Raw genomic sequence first — 19154 nt, 5'->3', positions numbered from 1 at the left:
ATGTTGCAATCATCAGCAAAATACCCTATGAATATATCCCTGGGTACTTTTCCACTGCTATAGGTTTCATCTCTAACATAAGTTTCGTTTCCTATGAAATGCCTGTAGGCTTTGTTCCTTGTCCATACAATGAGCTCATCCCCTCTGTTAAGTTTCGTTTCTTAAATTGGAACTAATTTCCCAGAAAAGGCCTGCATGAAAACCCTAAGTTTCTGATACGTAAGCTAAAGAATGATTTAGTGTCTCCTGGTTTCTTGTTTCTCGCTCCATATATGGTAATGAAGACCCTTTCCCCCTCCTCTTTTTGTACATCCCCTAATGACGTTTATAGACCAATAAAAGAGAGGCACAGAGGCTTTTCGGAGCTCTCGCATGCCATCTCACCTGAAGAAACATGTTGTCCGTGTGTTTATCTGAGCGAGGTCCGTTGATGGTGTTCAACGTACATCACCAGTCCATTCCTCTGGAGAGGAATAAGTTCATCCTGCAGGCGCAGGATCCCGAGAGTAAAATCTCACAGAAAAATGTGTTTATATTCAGCACTGACTGGGCAAAAAAGATTTACATAAATTTCTGCATCAGGAAGTAGGATTGAAATAATTTTCTTAATGGTCATGCTAACTGAAAGTACAAGAATTTGATTAAAAAGCCCCTTAGTATAGTCATATACCTTCGTGAACAGTTCTGTAAGAGAATAAAACTTCAAAAGAAATAAGATTATATCAAATATTAATGGCTAGAAATTGCCTAATTAGTGCACTTACAGTTTTAAATAAAATAATTATACTGAATATTTATTTTATAAGTTTGTTTTCTGTATTTTAATGTAAGAATAAAGTAATTCAGGAGCTTTTAGTTTCATAGAATTGCAATTATTCTTTGGCACATCCTTTAAAATTTTGTAGATCAGTATCACAGCCATACCCGATCTCCCACCGTTAGTGGAGGCGTGAAAATCCTTTAAAATGCATCATTCCACCACCGGTAAGAAAGTGAAAGTTTTCCTTTTGTTACAAAGAAACAGTGCTTCCGCGGCCATTTTCTTCTCACTTTCACTTATAACAAATAGCGAAAATCCCAATAAAATCTTTGAGTTAAAGTCACCATTTAACTAAAGCAGAAAAAAAAATCCCCTGTCAGGTTCCGTCTGTTCAAAAGTTACTCACAAGCAGAAACAAAGTAGCAGCAGTGGCAGCGACGTCTAGCCTCGCTCCAAAGAGCGAAGACACTCTGAGCTGCGGAGAAGAGGTCCAGACTCCGGGGGAGTTCTCACCTTCATCCCCCCAGGATCACTCCTGGGGGGACTAGGGAACTCAACCCCTATCTGAACCAAACTCACTCTCTCCCCTTCGCCCGGGGAGGGAGTTCCAAGCCGCAAAACAGTTGATCCACGCTGTTTTGACAGCTCTGATGCAGTCCCGGGCAGGAGGCTGAAAAGAAAGCCTCCATCGGCGAAGCCTCGCCACCGGAAGCCCAGATGACACCATTCTTAGCCAATGTGGGCTATCACCCTCGGTTTTTCCCTCTTTCCCCACTAGACGCACCGGGACCACCAGCGAAAGACTATATGGCACAGTTACAGGCAATCCATCGATTGGTGCAGCGACAGTTAGAGAAGACCAAGGCTGACTACAAAAGGTTTGCTGATTGATCGAGGCGGATACGCCTCCACTAACGGTGGGAGATCGGGTATGGCTGTCCACCGGGAACCTACCATCAACCCGGCCAGCCAAGAAATTAGACCACCGATATGTACGACCGTTCCCAATCGAGGCTGTCATCAATCCGGTCGCCTATCGCTTAACTCTGCCACGTTCCCTGCGGGTACATCCGGTCTTTCACTGTTCTCTGTTGTTCTCTGTTGGTCCCTGAGCAACCGGCGTGTCCACTCCACCGAGCCGAACCGGAACAACGGGATGGAGACAGTGCTCCCGAGTACGAGGTTGCCAGCATTCGGGACTCCCGTTGGGTGAAAGGTCACTTCCAGTACCTGATTGAATGGAAAGGCTATGGACCAGAGGAGTTCACCTGGGAGGATGCGACCACCATTCATGCCCCTGCTTTGGTGACCGCCTTTCATGACCAATTCCCATCCCGACCGCATCCGGATCGGCAGACCCGGGGGAAGGGCCCTGCGGTGCGGGATAGTGTCGTGATTCCGTGCCAGCCTGTGTTCCCAACAGCTGAGTCTGAGGAATCTGAGGAGGAGGTGGAGGAGGCATTTGAAGGGCCATGAGGGTCAGAGGGAGGCTCTGATGAATTACAGGACTCATGGCTTGATGAAGAGCCTGGGCCCTCCAGTCGTGTTCCTGATGAAGCTCAGCTGTGTGAGGAGATTGAGTCAGACTCAGACGATGCACACCTGATGGACTTGCTAATTGATGCTCGCGCACGCAGGCAATTAGCAAGGGTAAATCAACAGCAGTCAATGGGACAACTCCAGAGAAAACGGAGAAGGCACTGAGAGGCAACACCTTGGAACTGCTGTATAAAAAGAGGAGGTGTGGGCGGTGCTGGTTGCTGAAAGCAACCATTTGTAAGAACTTCCAGGGGTCATGGTCTGTTTGTTTTACCGATGAATGTTTTGTTTAAACTCCTGCTCTGTCTGATTTTTTAACCAATTATCTGTTGGAAAAGTATTCTGTTGTTTTTGTTTTTGAGCAAACTTATCTGGACTGTTTTTGTAATAAAAAGGGGTTGGTTTTCCCAGCCTACTGTTAAAAAGGGGTCTGTTTTTGTGATGCAACAAAGACGGACGTAGGCTGGGACAGAACAACTTAGTAAATTTAACTTGATTATAGTCAATAGCTTTTCATGCATCAAAAAAGATTCTGGCACTTGTCCATAAATCTCGTGTTATTCTTCCCCAAAAGGTAATGTCTGTATGTTCCTCCATATGTCCAGATTTAAAGTTGTTGGTAAAGCTGTACTGTATTGACAGGAGCATAACAAGTGACTCTATTGCCCCTTTGCAAGTGGAATACGTAGCCTTGTTATAAACACAATTCCCATTTGTTCCTTAAAGTATTGGGCCCATGGTCCTTTCTTTTACCAAATAATATCAACCAATATCAACCTTAAGCATAATAAAATCCCTTCACTTACAAACCTCTTTTTTCCCCTCTACTCTGTGAATTTGTATATCAACACTATTTCTCCTGCCAGCTGCTTAGTTTTGCTTTTGGAGTAGTCCTCAATGGTACTACATTGAGAAGTAAGCAGTGAGGTACCACAAGGCTCCATCTTAGGCCCAGTAATCTTCAATATCTTCATAAATGACTTAGATGAGGGAATAGATGGGGAAATCATCAAATTTGCAGATGACAGACAAAGCTCTGGGACCAGATGGCCTACCAAGCAGATTCTATAAAATTTTTGAAGATCAACTACTTCTTCCAATGAAGGACTTAATGAATTCTATCTTACAGGGAAATCCTATTGGAAGGATGCCTACGTTTCTTTAATACCCAAAGATTTAACTTCTGTGAAGAACTACAGGCCAATTTCTCTCCTTAATAATGACTACAAACTCTTCATATCTATTTTAGCTGAAAGACTTTAAAAACTTTTACAGGATTATATACACGAAGACCAGTGTGCTTTATTACCTGATAAACAATTAAAAGATTAGAATAATTTTGAATATAATTGAATATTTACAACAACGTAGTGACAAACAGGTTGCATTAGTCTTTCTGGATGCAGAAAAAGTTTTTGATAACTTGAACTGGGCCTTTATGTTTAAAGTAGTGGAAAAGATGGATTTTGGATTGGGCTTTTTACAGGGTCTGAAGTCCATCTATACCAGTGGTTCTCAACCTTTTTAATGCCGCGACCCCAACTGGTCATAAGTCAAGGACTAAACTGGTCGTAAGTCGAGGACTAAACCGGTTGTAAGTCGAGGACTACCCAACCGGTCGTAAGTCGAGGACTTTCCCTGCCCGGGAGCGCTGCGCATGCGTGGTTCCGCCCCCTGTGCCAGCCCAGGCGTAGCTGGCAAGCGGCAGAGACGTAGCAGGCCAACCACCAGCTGGCCCAGCCCAAGGGAGGTAAGGCACCCACCGGAAAAGGGGAAAAAATGGCGGATAAAAAAATGGCAGACAAAAAAAATGGCGGACAGCCTTGCTTGGTGACCCCTATGAAATGGTCGATCGACCCCAAATGGGGTCCCGACCAACAGGTTGAGAACCACTGATCTATACACTCCAGAAAACTCGAATCATGGTGAATCGAGACTTTACAAAACCATGTGAAATCCAGAAGGGAACAAGACAGGGGTGTCCTTTATCTGCTTTATTATTTATTCTAGTGTTGGAACTGTTAAATAGAGATATTAGACAGGATAACAGAGCAAAAGGACTACAAATTAAAGCACATAATTACAAATTACGTGCATTTGCCAATGATTTGGTATTGATTGCGCAAGACCAGCTAGAGAAAATTGAACATGTTATGAGGATGATTAAAATGCTTGGAGAGGGAAGAGAACCTGTGGCTCAGTGACTAAATCACTGCCTAGTATGTATAACTTTCCAGGTTCGAATCCCATAAAGGGTATGGCTAACTGATGAAGGCAAAAAAAGCCAGAAATGGTCCATCTTTTTTATAGGTGTAGTTTCATGAAATGACAGAATTAACTTGTTAACTTTATGGAAGATGGGAATTTTTTTTCTTTTCTTTTTTTGTACAAGTAAGGGATGGTGTTAAACTATCTTGCTGAAATGGTAAAGATTTTGGGTATTTGAAGAACTAACTAAATGAATAATTTTTATTAATACGGAGGAGATGGATTGTTTAAGTTTAGAGTTTGCAGTTAGAGATATTAATATTTGTTTACTTGTATTTGAATATTAGCCTAGGTGGTTTGGGAAGTCCGGGTGGGGTGGGGGGATGGGATATAACATTGTGTAATATCTGTGATGTATTTCTTTTTTTTATGATAAAAATAATAAAAAAATTTATATTGAAAAAAAAAAATGCTTGGAGAAATGGGTTTAGAATAAATAAAAGACGACAATACTGACTAAGAACATAAAGGTGAAAGGTCAGAAGAAATTGGACTTTAAAACTGGTTTTAAAGTTGTGAAAAAGCTACAGTACTTGGGGTGACTCTCACTGAGGAAAATTCTAAGCGTTACAAAAATAATTATGGTAAAATATAAAAGGAGATAAAACTGGATTTAAATAGATGGCAAAAAATAGATTTGTCATTAATGGGAAAAATTTCAGTAATTAAAATGAATGTACTACTTAGAACAGTGTTGGCGAACCTATGGCACACATGCCAGAGGTGGCACTTGGAGCCCTCTCTGTGGGCACATGCACTGTTGTCCCAGCCCCGCCTCCTCCCACAGCCCCATCCTCACCAGCAGCCCTCCCAGAGGAGAGTCATCCCTGGGTGCGGCCCACGCGAAGCAATGCAGCCAAGGATGTAGTAGCCGGGCAGCAGGGACAAGACTCCGCCCTTGCACCCCATCGCATGCAGATGATGCTGCAGGGCATGGTGGGAGGGCGTGGCCACCATGGCACTGCTGGGCTGCCTGGGTGATCTGTGGTGGGCCATGGAGGTGGTGGGTGGCCCAGCGGGAAGGGTGGAGTTGGGATGGGGGTGAGGGGCAGTTTTGGGGCACTCGGTCTCTAAAAGGTTCGCCATCACTGACTTAGAATGTTATTTTTATTTCAGACTATACCAATATTGATTAGAGATTCCACTTTCAAACAGTGGCAGAAAGATATATCTAAATTTATTTGGCAAAATGAAAAACCAAGAATTAAATATAAGCTGCCTGCTACAAGATTCTAAAGATAGAAGAGGTCTGGGTTTGCTGGATCTTAGATTATATTATGATGCTTGTTGTCTGGTATGGTTAAAATATTGGATAACTTTAAAAAATTCAAGGCTGTTAAACCTCAAAGGTTTTGATTTGAGATTTGGGGGACATGCCTATCTGTGATATGACAAAGTAAAAGTGAACCCTGGTTTTAAGATTCATGCTATTAGCTATTAGGCATGAATAGAACAGAGATGATTTCAGAATGTAAATGGGTGACATATTGAGACTTATTAATATTCGAAAAGGATTTAAGATAAAGACAAGAAAACAATTAGTAAGTTAAAGAAATGCTTGTGATTGGTTTAATTATAGAATTTTTGAAAGATTTAAATTTGATAAAAAAAGTTTTGTTTTCACAGGAACTAAATTTGAATTGGATGTTAATTTATGTTCTGGAAATGACCACTTGATTTCTAAAGTATATAAAATGTTACTTAAAATGAACCTAAAAAATGAATACGTTAAGAGTGTTTGGAAAAATGGGCAAAATTTTTGGGGTATAATATAATGCTAGATAAATGGGAGAATGTATGGACAAATGGATTAATATTCACATTAAATTATAGTCTGAAAGAAAACTTTTACAAAATGATGTATCATTGTTACTGGACCCCAGATAGACTAGCGAAAATGTATAAAGGGATTTCTAATAAGTGCTGGAAATGTAATCAAAATCCAGGCTCATTTTATCATATGTGTTGGTCTTGCAAATATGTGAAAACATACTGGATAAACGTAACAATGACAATGCAAAAAATATTTAAGATACAAATCTTAATGAAAACTGAACCTTTTCTTTTAGGTATGATGGACAAGCCAATTGAAAAACAAACTGGGGTGCTATTCCTTCACATGGTGATGACTGCAAGGATTGTGCTTACCAAACACTTTCAGCACCCAGCCAGGGTGAATCCTACATGTTAAATGTAAATGTTAAATTTATCACTTTTTCTTTTTTTGTACACTATTCTTTGTTGTTGTTAGGGTTGAATGTATGCTTTTGTTTTGTTTCATTTTGTTTGTTTTATTGTTTTGTATTTTATTCTCTATAATAAAACAATAAATAATAAAAAGCTACATACATACCAAACATATTAATTTATCATATAAATTTTAGTTGCATGCTGCAGGTCTACATTTCTCCCAGGGAGAGGAAAGAATAATAATTGCCCTTTTACATTTTGTAGGAATGTGTCAGAACCCACTTCTATTTCATTTCTATCTATCCCCTCTGACTTAAAACCAAATCTCCCCTTTCTCTGGGTTCTGCCATACTCCCAAGGGGGAGTGGGGAATGTGCCTGCGGGGTTATTGCTTTTGCTTCCTCTATTCACTACAATGTAACCTTTTGCTTTGTTTATTGCCTCTGTGTCCGCTAAAATGTAACAAATTGCTTCCTGCGCTATGTCTTTCTCTGAACTTTATCTTCCTAAACTGTCAGTTAGAACAAGGGGGGAAATAAGGAATGTAACCCAGTGCCTGGTTTATTTCTACGCTCTTAGAGGAAGGTGTGAAGAAGCCGCTGACCATCGCTGCGTGAACTGGACACGGGCCGATGTTATCTCCCCTTTTCCCACGAGGAATTTAACACCTGGGGATTGGCCATTCCATACTGGACAGGCGGACTATGGGGTGGGGTCTAAGTTGGGGATAGCTTAATCCAAGGCTTTTCAACCAGTGGTACGGGTACCACCTGTGCTACATTGGCACCTGGCAGGTGGTATGCAACCATCCTAGAAAAGTGGTAGTGGGGGAGGGGAATGAGCTGAACCGGTGGCAGCACCGCACAAGCCTGAGTAAGAGATGGCTGGAGCTGCAGGGCTGTCAGGGCTCAGCGGAAGCGCCAGGATTAGCACTTCTTCAGGACTGTCAGGGCTCAGCGGAAGCGCCAGGATCAGCGCTTCTTCGGGACTGTCAGGGCTCAGTGGAAGTGCCAGGATCAGCGCCAGGCTCCAGCTGGAGCTTGGCACTTATCCTGGCCCTTCTGCTGAGCCCAGAAGAAGCGCCGGTCACCTGGAATGTTGCAGCATCTCCAGGGTCTTGTGATTTACATTTAGATGCTTGGCAACAGTGTCCCAGGGTCATGTGAATTGACCAAAACTGCTGCAACCACCCAGCAGACGGGGGAATAAAAACCAAACACCCCCCCACCCCGCCTCCACTAATCCTCAACAGAAATGTTCACAACAATGAAAACCTCGAACAGGAGGAAGTGCGCCGTCTGGTGGGCAGGCAGGTGTCTTGCTCAGCTGTGGCTTGGGGAGCATTTTTTTCAGTGCCATTGTAATTTCGAACAGTCACTAAGCGAACTGTTGTAAGTCGAGGACTACCTGTACTTCATCACTTTTTTCCTTTTTTTTTTGGTCATCAAGTTTTGACATCTTGCTAGGCGACTGGTGGTACTCGGATATTGCCATATCCTAAAAGTGGTACAATGGGTGAAAAGGTTGAAAAGCCCTGAAATAGACTACACAAACATAATGAAGTTGAATCTATCACTCTGCGTGGGAAATCTCAGATCCTGTCTATTATGCCTGCTATCAACTACTCTTAATAAAAGTTCCTTTTGGAAGAGTTCTGCTTTCTTAAGATGTGGGGTTGAAGTGGGTCCTTACAGAATGTCTTAAAGATATTATTAAATATTTGTCAATCATCTTCTTCCTAACCAGATTATTTCATCTGAGTTTTTCAGAGGATTCTCTTCATTAAAATAATTCTTATAAAAAGGACAAAACTGTTGTTTGGAAGTATTCAAATAAGTTATGACAAAATTTAAATTTCATAAACACATGTAGCATATTCCAGATGCAATAAACAAATTTCCATCTTATTTCAACTACGCCTGAAATAATGGACAGATCTATTGCATTTAAAGTAGCCTAGATGAGGCAGTTGTATTTATATTAACTTTATATCTTGGCAATTTTCATTTGCCTAATGACATCATTTTACAAATAATATAGTGACAAAAATGTTTTTTTGCTTTATAATGATCATGACTGCATAATTTGATTAGCTTTGGGGAGTAGCTGATAGCTGCTTCCATTCTCTTGTAATATGACGTCACTGTATTTAGGTATTCGTTTTTGCTTGCAAAAGAAATGTAATAGTAAAGAACCTCTTGAAAATTGAAATATTCCAATTTTGGTTTTCTGCAGTGTACTTATAAGTAAGCAGTTCTTTTGGTGAGGCATATGTATACACAGTTTTAGATGTTCAAACTCTCTACTGGGAATTTAACTCACTGGCCATTGCCTTTTGGATATACAGGGCATTATCTTTGTAGCTACTATACCTGATCAGTCCCAAGGAAAGATTAAATTGGCCAGGTATTGCCTCCTAGTTGGTCAATCTAAGTTGCTTATTGCCATACACTAAGTTGTTTACACCAGGGCTTTTCAACCTTTTCACCCATTGTACCAGTTTTAGGATATGGCAATATCTGAGTACCACCAGTCGCCTAGCAAGGCGTCAAAACTTGATGACCAAAAAAAAAGGAAAAAAGTGATGAAGTACAGGTAGTCCTCGACTTACAACAGTTTGCTTAGTGACTGTTCGAAGTTACAATGGCACTGAAAAAAGTGCCCCCCAAGCCACAGCTGAGCAAGACACCTGTCTGCCCACCCGGCGGCGCACTTCCTCCTGTTCGAGGTTTTCATTGTTGTGAGCATTTCTGGTGAGGATTGGCAGTGCAGGCGGGGTGGGGGGGTGTTTGGTTTTTATTCCCCCCATCTGCTGGGTGGTTGCAGCAGTTTTGGTCAATTCACATGACCCTGGGACACTGTGACTGTCATAAATATGAATCAGTTGCCAAGCATCTGAATGTAAATCACAAGACCCTGGAGATGCTGCAACATTCCAGGTGATCAGCGCTTCTTCTGGGCTCAGCAGAAGGGCCAGGATAAGCGCCGAGCTCCAGCTGGAGCCTGGCGCTGATCCTGGCGCTTCCACTGAGCCCTGACAGTCCCGAAGAAGCACTGATCCTGGCGCTTCCGCTGAGCCCTGACAGTCCCGAAGAAGTGCTAATCCTGGCGCTTCCGCTGAGCCCTGCAGCTCCAGCCATCTCTTACTCAGGCTTGTGCGGTGTTGCCACCGGTTCAGCTCATTCCCCTCCCCCACTACCACTTTTCTAGGATGGTCGCGTACCACCTGCCAGGTGCCAATGTAGCACAGGTGGTACCCGTACCACTGGTTGAAAAGCCTTGGTTTACACTGTGTAAAAATAGAGAAGTGCCATCGCCCAAGGAAGGAAGAAGTCACGTAAAACCTCCTAAATAGAAGCATGACATACCGGTAATATATCTATATTTTTCTTGAACACTTAAAAAATGAATGTGCTTTTCTTTATACCAAGGCTTTTCAACCAGTGGTACGGTACCACCTGTGGGTACCACCCAGCAGACGGGGGGGAATAAAAACCAAACACCCCCCCGCCTCCACTGCTAATCCTCACCAGAAATGCTCACAACAATGAAAACCTCGGACAGGAGGAAGTGCGCCGCTGGGTGGGCAGGCAGGTGTCTTGCTCAGCTGTAGCTTGGGGGGCACTTTTTTCAGTGCCATTGTAACTTCAAACAGTCACTAAGCGAACTGTTGTAAGTCGAGGACTACCTGTACTTCATCACTTTTTTCCCTTTTTTTTGGTCATCAAGTTTTTGACACCTTGCTAGACGACTGTGGTACTCGGATATTGCCATATCCTAAAAGTGGTACAATGGGTGAAAAGGTTGAAAAGCCCTGCTTCATGCATTGTATTTGTTGCACTAAATCCTAAAATTTCATGAGGTAAATAATGATTACACAACTTGGATTGGATGATATAGTGAAACAATATTTTTCCCCTACAATCTCCCTTGCCTTATATTGCGGAATATTTCCCTATGTAAGCTGTTTGTCTAAATAAAAATTTTCTCTATATGATGAAGTTTGTAGCTCCACCTTTGCAAGTTGCTTTGACTCATTTTTTGCCCATTTCCACTCTTCCATAATGGTAAAAGAAGTCATGTTCCATAATTTTTCTTCTGCATCTACTTTTAGGATCCAGACTATTGTCTTTAAATATGTTTATTAATTTTTTTACATATTCCATACAAATTTTTAACAATTTGAGTTCCCAGAAACCATACATGGATGATAAATATCATGCTATTAAAGTATTAAATTTGTACAAAAATACTTTAGTTTAATACTCATTGTTACAAATAAAAATACATATTAAGTGATTCATAGTATGGATTTCAATTTTTTTTAAATTACTTTTTTCTTCTGGCAGTGCTGGAATGTGAGAAAATGTCATGGGAGTGCATAGGGCATAGAAACTTGCTCTCTAATAAGTGAAGAAAAAAGTATTATGGGTATTTTGATAATTCAAAGAGGCCCCCAAAATTGTGTTAAGATGTAAAGGCTCAGTGTTATCACAGAAAAATCCGGTGTCTTTCCAGTCACTAAGTAACATTAATTATCAAGACAATACAGTGAACAAACCAAAGCAGCTGCTGGTGGGTCTCAAAAGCAACTAGCAGTATTTTATTGCTTTGAATGAGAAATGGCAGAATTTGGGAATATCTGGATAAAACATATTTACATTTTAAAATTAAGTCTTCAAATGGCAGAGTCAATGAGAGCTCCAACAAAGTATTTAAATAGATACTTTAAATCAATACACATTTCATTTATTTTAATTTTTTTTAAAAAATCCTGTGTTGCTGTACAAGTTCATTTATATATGTGTTCCCTAAACACAGCAGTTCATATATTTTTGCATCAGTATTATTTTGCTACTGGAATTCAGTTAAGAAAAAAATGTACTTTAACATTTTTCTTATTAAACCTTGTTTTCATAAGCCTTATTGTTTTAAAACAAAAAATCATTATGTGTTTCAAATACCTAAAAGTACGAAATACATACAGGCTGCATGACATATCCTATTCAGTATATCATTGCATAGGGAATAATGTAATTTCTAATAAATCATATTATAACAGTATCTAAAGTTTTACCCTCCAGGTTCCTGTGTGCACTTTACTGAAATGATTGCAGAACAAGTAACAGTTTTTGGTTCCCCCCCCTTTTTTTTGTTTAGCAGAGGTAACAGATGTACACTTTGTTAAACAATAACTATGATACAATAATCTTTTGGGCATAGAGATAATATTTTGATATTCCTTTCTTCAATTAGCTCATCTTTTAATATAAATTTTGATTAAAAAAAACTCATGTTCCAAGTTGGGGATACTCTTTTCAGAGACCTGATGCGGGTTGAAAAGAGCTCAGTTTCATTTACAATGTTTCTTTTGATTAATTAACGTGAAAAAAGTTACTTTTGTCATTAATTTCTCTTGCATGTCGAATTCAAGTTGAAATGGCACTATTTGTGGTTATAAAAAAAGTGAGAAGAAAACTCGATTGGGAAGAAAGCAGCAAAGAATGAGCCTTGAGAAATAATCAGAACCTTCCCTGTGTGCTTCTCAACATTGAATAGTATCTGTGTTTCCAGTGTATCAGACATATTAAAAAAAATAGCACCATTTAAATCTCTTGGACTGATACAGTTTTTGGTTATAAAGTGTTCATAGGTTCCCATTTCATCTCTGAACCTGTGTTATGTCCACTTTGTTGAAGGAAGGCATTGTTTGGGTGGCTCCATTGTCCTATTGGGAAAGTCTGGTGTTCTGAGCTCTTCTTTTGGGAAGGTAATGGGTTGCGACTAATAACAAGTTCTAATTTATTACCAGACTCTGCTATTAGGGGTACAACTAGGCAGCAGTCAAAATCTCTTGTCCGAACATGATTTACCTGAAAAGGAAAAAAATTAAGAATGTTTTCAACAAAAAAAGACAAGTCAAGCAAACCAATAAAAGATGGTATTATGTTTTTCTTAGGTGAAGGATAATATAAGACAGTTTAGGTCCAGGCAAATAAAAAGCTTGAAATAAAGAAGAAAATATTTGCAAGATAATGAATTAAACTGAGTGTAATTTTGTAAGCTAATAAGTTTAATTTGATTTTCCCCCATTCTATCTAATTTAATTCAGAAGTCTCACAGTGTTTAGCAATATTGTGTAAAGAGAAGGAATACACAGTTGCAGCTGTATTTACCTAAATAAATAATAAATAATAAATAATTCTTATTTAGAATTTAGAATTATTTAGGACTATTTCCCAAAAGAAGAGTAAACAACAACAAATAGTAAAAATCCTATGAAATGACCATCTTTCCTACCTTATTCATTCATTAATTCATTCATTCACTCACTCACTCACTCACTCACTCACTCATTCATTCACTCACTCATTTCCAGCATTCATATACTTCCACTGCATAAGGGCTCCTGATGTTTTAGAAAAACTGGCAGATATAGTTGAATTATTTAAGTTGAATTGCCTAAAATAAGAAACTTCATTTGGAGAGTTCTCTCTATCAGCATTTATCAGCTATTCTCTTTCACACACAGTTTTCTCACATAAAACTACACATACATTGTAGCAATCTCCTTTTTCCTTTAGCAGAAGGCAGAAAAATAAAGGAAAAACAGGACAGAGACAGGATGCAGGGTAAGGATAGCTGTATTGGGAAGGGTCTATAAGAGAAAGGGGAAACAGAACAAAGTGCAGATGAGGTAAGAGAAACTGAAAATTAGTAAGGAAAGAAAAGAGAAGTGAGCCCTATGCAGGTATTCCAAGTGGGATTAAAATTCATTAGAAAATAGTTCCAGCTAAACTATAGCTAATCTTCAGATTAATCTGCAAAGGAATCCCACTTTTAAGTAGCTATATTTACAGTCCCATATATATCTCCTTCTCACTTCTTCCTTCACTTCCTTCTTTTCATTGAATAATACCACTCAACTCGTAGGTTAATTACTTTATCTATTTTTATATTGGACAAAAAAGGTCCTTTCTATCAGATATTTAATGACACTGGTATCTATCCTATTCATGGATAGAATGGAATTTTCCAAAGTACATTCTCCCTTATTTGGGTTACAAAATAAGTGAATGAGAAAGCAGAATTCCATTTGCACAATTTCATATAGAATATCCTCAAATGTCTGAATGTTGAGCTTAACTGTTTAAATATTTGCTTAACATAAACCCTTTTATACTTACTAAATGACTTCTCTTATTAACTGAGTTCAAAATTATATAATGTTTCATACTACCTGTAGTAGTCTGTCATATGGCTTCAAACCACCTACATCTCCAGGTCCATCTGGCCGAATATTTTTAACATATACACCTTTTTCCAATAAGCCATCAGAGACACTGAATCCAAAGTCCTCCATATTAGAATCCTTGTATAAAGTTATCTGTCAAGGGATAAGGAAATTCCTCATGACTTTGTTAAAAATTCAGAAATATTTTTCTGCCTAATCTTCCCACATTTTCTCATAGGCTAAGGATGAGCAATAGTTTTTTTCTGGCATTTTCCACTCATTTCCTTTCCTTGCCCCTTTTCATTATATTAATGAAAAAATAATATTAATGAAAAATCTTTTTTTGCATCAAGATCTAGAATACTTAGGGAAGATCATATCAAGATTATAAGTTACTAGACTTTAATTTAGTAAGTTTTCGAAGAGAACAAGTCTTTGCAAATTAATCTTATATCATTTTTAAAATCAGATAACTTCCTTGGTAGATTGGGGGAGTACCATAAGCATAATATGCTACAAAACAGCTGACATACTACAAGTATGAGCACAGTGTCATGGCAAATGCATGGCTGACTCAAAATACAAATTCAGCATATTTCTCATGTAACTGGAGTAGAGAATTGAATGAGTAGGACAAGATTTATCCTGAATTCTATTCTCCAACATTTTTATTCATTTTGCAAATGGTAAGAAATAGGAGATCATTAATACTCTGGAATAAGATTCAAAATCATATTAATATATTATAGAGATGAGCTGAAAATATCAATAAATCTAATACAGAAATGTAAAATTCTACATAGATATATGATTGACAGATATTGGCAACACTACTTGTGAAATGTCTTGGAATAGTAGTTTATTGCACACTCTTTATTACAAAGAATCATGAGGCTATAAAAGGAAAACACATCAACAGAAGTATAATTTTTAAATCATTAGAAGTATTCCATTATATTCTATTTAGCTGGACTTCACCTAGAGCAGGGGTCAGCAATGTTAAACACTCAAAGAACCACTTGGACCCATTTCTCACAGAAAAGAAAACATTGGGAGCCACAAAATCCTTTTGACATCTAAAATGAAGATAACACTGCATATATCCTTTTTTACCTTTATGCAATGTATAAAAAACTATAGTGTGTTGCATTTATGAAATCAATGAACTGCTACAAAGAAAACAAATTTTTATGCCGGAGAAAGAGAGGAAAAAAACCACCTTTCTCCTTCATCCCAACAGGTGAAAACAATTTTAGTAGCTTATCTCCCATCTTTAAATACAGCATAATTATCCCCATACCTCATCTCTTAATTAAAAAAATCAAAATATTTCATTAAACGTTCTTTACTAAAAGTCCAGTAAGGACAACATATATTCATATTTTTTTCTCTCTATATCCCTCTCTCTCTCTTTCCTCTCCCTCCCTCTCTCCTTCTTCTCCCTCTTTCCTGTCACCCCCTCTCTTTCCTCTCCTTTCTCTCCCTCTCTCTCTTTCTTCTCCCTCTCTCTCTTTCCTCTCCCTCCCCCTCTCTTTCTCTCTCTCCTTCCTCTCTTTTTCTCTCTCTCCCTCGCTCTCTCTTTCTCTCTCCCCCTCCCTCTCTCTCTCTTTCCTCTCCCTCCCTCTCTCTTTCCTCTCTCACTCTCTTTCCTCTCCCTTTCCCTCTCTTTCCCTCTCTCTTTCTCTCCCCCCTCTCTCTCTTTCCTCTCTCTCCCTCTTTCCTCTCTCCTCTCCCTCTCTTTCTCTCTCCCTCTCTCTCTTTCCTCTCCCTCCCTCTCTTACCTCTCCCTCCCTCTCTCTTTCCTCTCTCTCTCTCTCTCTCTCTCTCTCTCTCTCTCTCTCTCTCTCACACACACACACACACACACACACACCCACACACCCACACACACATACTTTTGCTTTGCAATACTTCATAATGCAGAGCTTAGCCAGAAGGTGAAATCGAAAAGTCGCTACCTTGTGTAACTCCACAGGAGTTGGGGACATGATTTCTTTCATCTCTTGCTTCATTTTCCTAAGGGCTATGGATTTCCTCCCCACATCTGAAGGCAATGTGTTGCTTCGAGTGGTCTGGCTATAATGTGGCCTCGAAGTACTTCTTTCCTGAAAGCTGGCTTGTCTTCCTAGATGGCTGCGAACTTGAGAGTTATCATGATTCAGGCTCACTGTACTCCCTGACATAATTGTAGCCTGCAGCATTAATAAACAGGTTGTAAAAATATAATACATAACATAATAAAGAAGATATATTCCTAATGAAAAGTAGCATATTTTTCTGCTGTTATTGTCAAAATATGGTTGCTCAGGGCAAGCAAATGGCTTGGAGAATAGATGAACAATCTGATTGGGGAATTGGGGAAGATCCCTGACATTCCCCAGTGGATCAGTATAAAAGTATATGAAGTTTTATTAGAAGTATTTAGTGGAACTTTTCCACATAAAGCCCTGCCTTTAATTCATAACAGGACGACACCTAAACACAAACACACACACAGAGAGAGATAGAGAGACACACAGGTAGACACACATCATGGTGTTCTCCCCTTTTGGAGTAACCAAAATTACGCACAGTAGCAGAAGCAGAGTAAGGCAAAGAAAATAAATCATGATTTAAGAAAAGTAAAAGGAAATACAGCTGAATCTAATTTACACCAACACACATATACTATTTCATATAGTCTTTTTACTTTTTTTAAAATCTTCCTCTTTTAAGGATCTTACTAACTCTATCTAATCACAATTTTCTCAATCTTTCCTTTTTTCTTGATCCATACACACTTCCTTCATATATATATTCATATATATCTACTTGGCAATTTGATCCTCTCAGTCTCTCTAACCAGCCACTTGCTTGTTCTACACAGTTCATTATTTTTTGTAATCAGGTCACATTTGTTGAGCATCCATTCATTTGTTTTACCATACATCAGGGGTGTCAAACTCGCAACCTCACGTGACGTGTCGTGACATATCAGGACTTTTTTGCCAGTGCCGGCAATGGAGTGGGTGCAGTTTCGCTATGATGCATCTGGCCCATGGGCTGGTAGTTTGACACCCCTGCCATACATGCTTCTTAAGTACTACAGCAGAGAACTTCCTATGTCCCATCAAGTTGATGGCATTAATGAATGCCAATGCTCACTTTGCCCAATTGTATAGGCTTGGCAACAGCTACAAAAGATGGTGTTACATAATTAGGTCTTATGTCATGAAGGCTTCATAGACCAGAGGTCTTCAAACTTGGCCCTTTTATGATTTGTGGACGTCAACTCCCAGAATTCTTCAGCCAGGCATACTGGCTGAAGAATTCTGGGAGTTGAAGTCCACAAGTCATCAAAGGGCCAAGTTTGAAGACCCCTGTCATAGACAATAACTAATTCTTTGAATTGCACCAGAAAGAATCCTGGTAACTAGAGTAACTCAAGGAGAAAAAAACATTACATGGGCCTAATAAGGCTTACAGATAATTGCTGTTGCATTCTGGACCAGCTGCAGCTCCTAAGTAGGTTTCAAGGGCAGCATTATGTAGAACACTTTGTGGTAGGCCATGCACAAGACAATCAAACCACAAGTGACTTTCTGAAGGACCTCCTGTTCCATGTAACAGAGGAAGTGGTTCTGAAGATAGATTTATATAAAGGCCTTTTTTGTCTCACTGCCACCTGCTCCTTGAACAGTAACTGTGAGTCCAAGAAGATCCCAAAATTGTGTACCAGTTCTTTGGGTGATGGTGGTGGTGGTGGTTTGTCATTCCAAACAAGATTAAATATGAAATATCTCCAATTTGGGATGTGTGTGTGTGTCCAAAACCTCACAACTTTGGCAGGGTTTAGCCTGTTCCTACTCCATAGCCTTCAGACCACCATACAAGACATTGGCAGAATCACCATTCACACTGCATTTAAATTACTTTTATGTTTCACCTGATATACCAACTCTCATTTCAACATAGCAAAGTGGACAGAAACACACTCCAACTTTTTTTCCTTTGGCAAACCTTTGGTTATCGCAATACATAACATATTATTCATTAGCTTTCCAACAGCATTTGTAAACCTATGTTTCTATATAATTCCCAAGGTAAACCTTCTAGCAAAGTACATGTTTATCTATTTACCCTATTTACATCTAATTTGCAATCATTCACCCCATTTCTCCAACAAACACAACTATTTTGCTTTTCAATATTTTAATTTTCAGAGCTATGAACCCAAATCATTTGGGTTTTCCGTCTACAACACAGCATTGGTTACATACAAAGGTTTTGTACAACCAACACTCATCCTATATTTAAAAGTCACAAACATGACTTTTAAATATATTCATTAATTCATTAACAACCAAGAAGACATTGCAGACCTTGGACTTACTCCCTGCTCAGTGCTAAATCACTCACTAAAATTCTCACATGTGCTACAATTCCATTATATACTGTCTTATTGTATTTAGCAACCAATGTTCTCATTGCATATATGAAGATATATTTTTATTTCCAGTATTTCCTCTGTTTGTATTAAAGCAATAAATTTAGGGTTTAAATTATTTTCTTTTAAAAATGTTCTAGTTTCTGACATATTCTTTAAGCATTTTTCCTTACTACCAAAATAATAATTTTAAAAAACATTAGATCTACTTTGACAAGAATGAAAGTTAAGGTTAGACTAATAGAAAACAATTAATTTGCAAAAGATAATACATATACCCAATTAATTTAACTTTCTAAAAGGCTTTTTAAATGAAACGATTCTCAAACTATTGATATATTCATTCTATTTCCATATCCATTTGCTGTGCTCTTAGGAAAAAATCCATAAGCGAAGCTTGAGCTACATGCCTTGGGCCGAACTAAACCAAATTGATAAGTCATTTCTCCCAAGTATTCAGAATGTCAATTAAATATATAACATATCCACATTAAATAACAGGCATGCAATATGGAAGCTATGGCTCTGAGGCTATGCAGTCAACTTGAGTAGCATGATTTTTATCTTGTTAATGCCATTCACATTCATTGTGATCACTCTGTGATTTCCGTATGACATAAAGATGAAAACAGAAATCTTACAATTTTGCAACACTGGGAATTTAAAAGAACATAAAAGAAAATTCTTGCAGACTCACCCTTCTGAAGAAATAAACTAAGAATATTAATTTTTGTTGT

The 19154-nt window shown here is 38.8% G+C and overlaps 1 protein-coding gene across 2 annotated transcripts in view; it reads right to left on the bottom strand.

The window, feature by feature from the left end:
* Positions 1–12262: 12262 nt before the first annotated feature.
* The window catches only part of GRIP1 (glutamate receptor interacting protein 1), a 370480-nt gene continuing 363588 nt past the window's right edge, over positions 12263–19154 (bottom strand). For both annotated transcript variants that reach the window (XM_029283947.1, XM_029283946.1), the window contains 3 exons: positions 15950–16183; positions 13998–14144; positions 12263–12630 (listed from right to left, as the gene is read on the bottom strand). In XM_029283947.1, coding sequence (XP_029139780.1) covers positions 12394–12630; positions 13998–14144; positions 15950–16183 — 618 coding nt within the window. In that variant the 3' untranslated portion in view covers positions 12263–12393. The remainder of the gene's footprint in view (positions 12631–13997; positions 14145–15949; positions 16184–19154) is intronic.

The sequence above is a fragment of the Protobothrops mucrosquamatus genome, unplaced genomic scaffold (assembly GCF_001527695.2).
Source record: "Protobothrops mucrosquamatus isolate PMUCROS unplaced genomic scaffold, P.Mucros_1.0 scaffold289, whole genome shotgun sequence".
In the NCBI taxonomy this organism is placed as follows: Eukaryota; Metazoa; Chordata; class Lepidosauria; order Squamata; family Viperidae; genus Protobothrops; species Protobothrops mucrosquamatus.
Note: the sequence above shows the minus strand (reverse complement) of the source record. Positions and strands in the feature narration are given on the sequence as shown.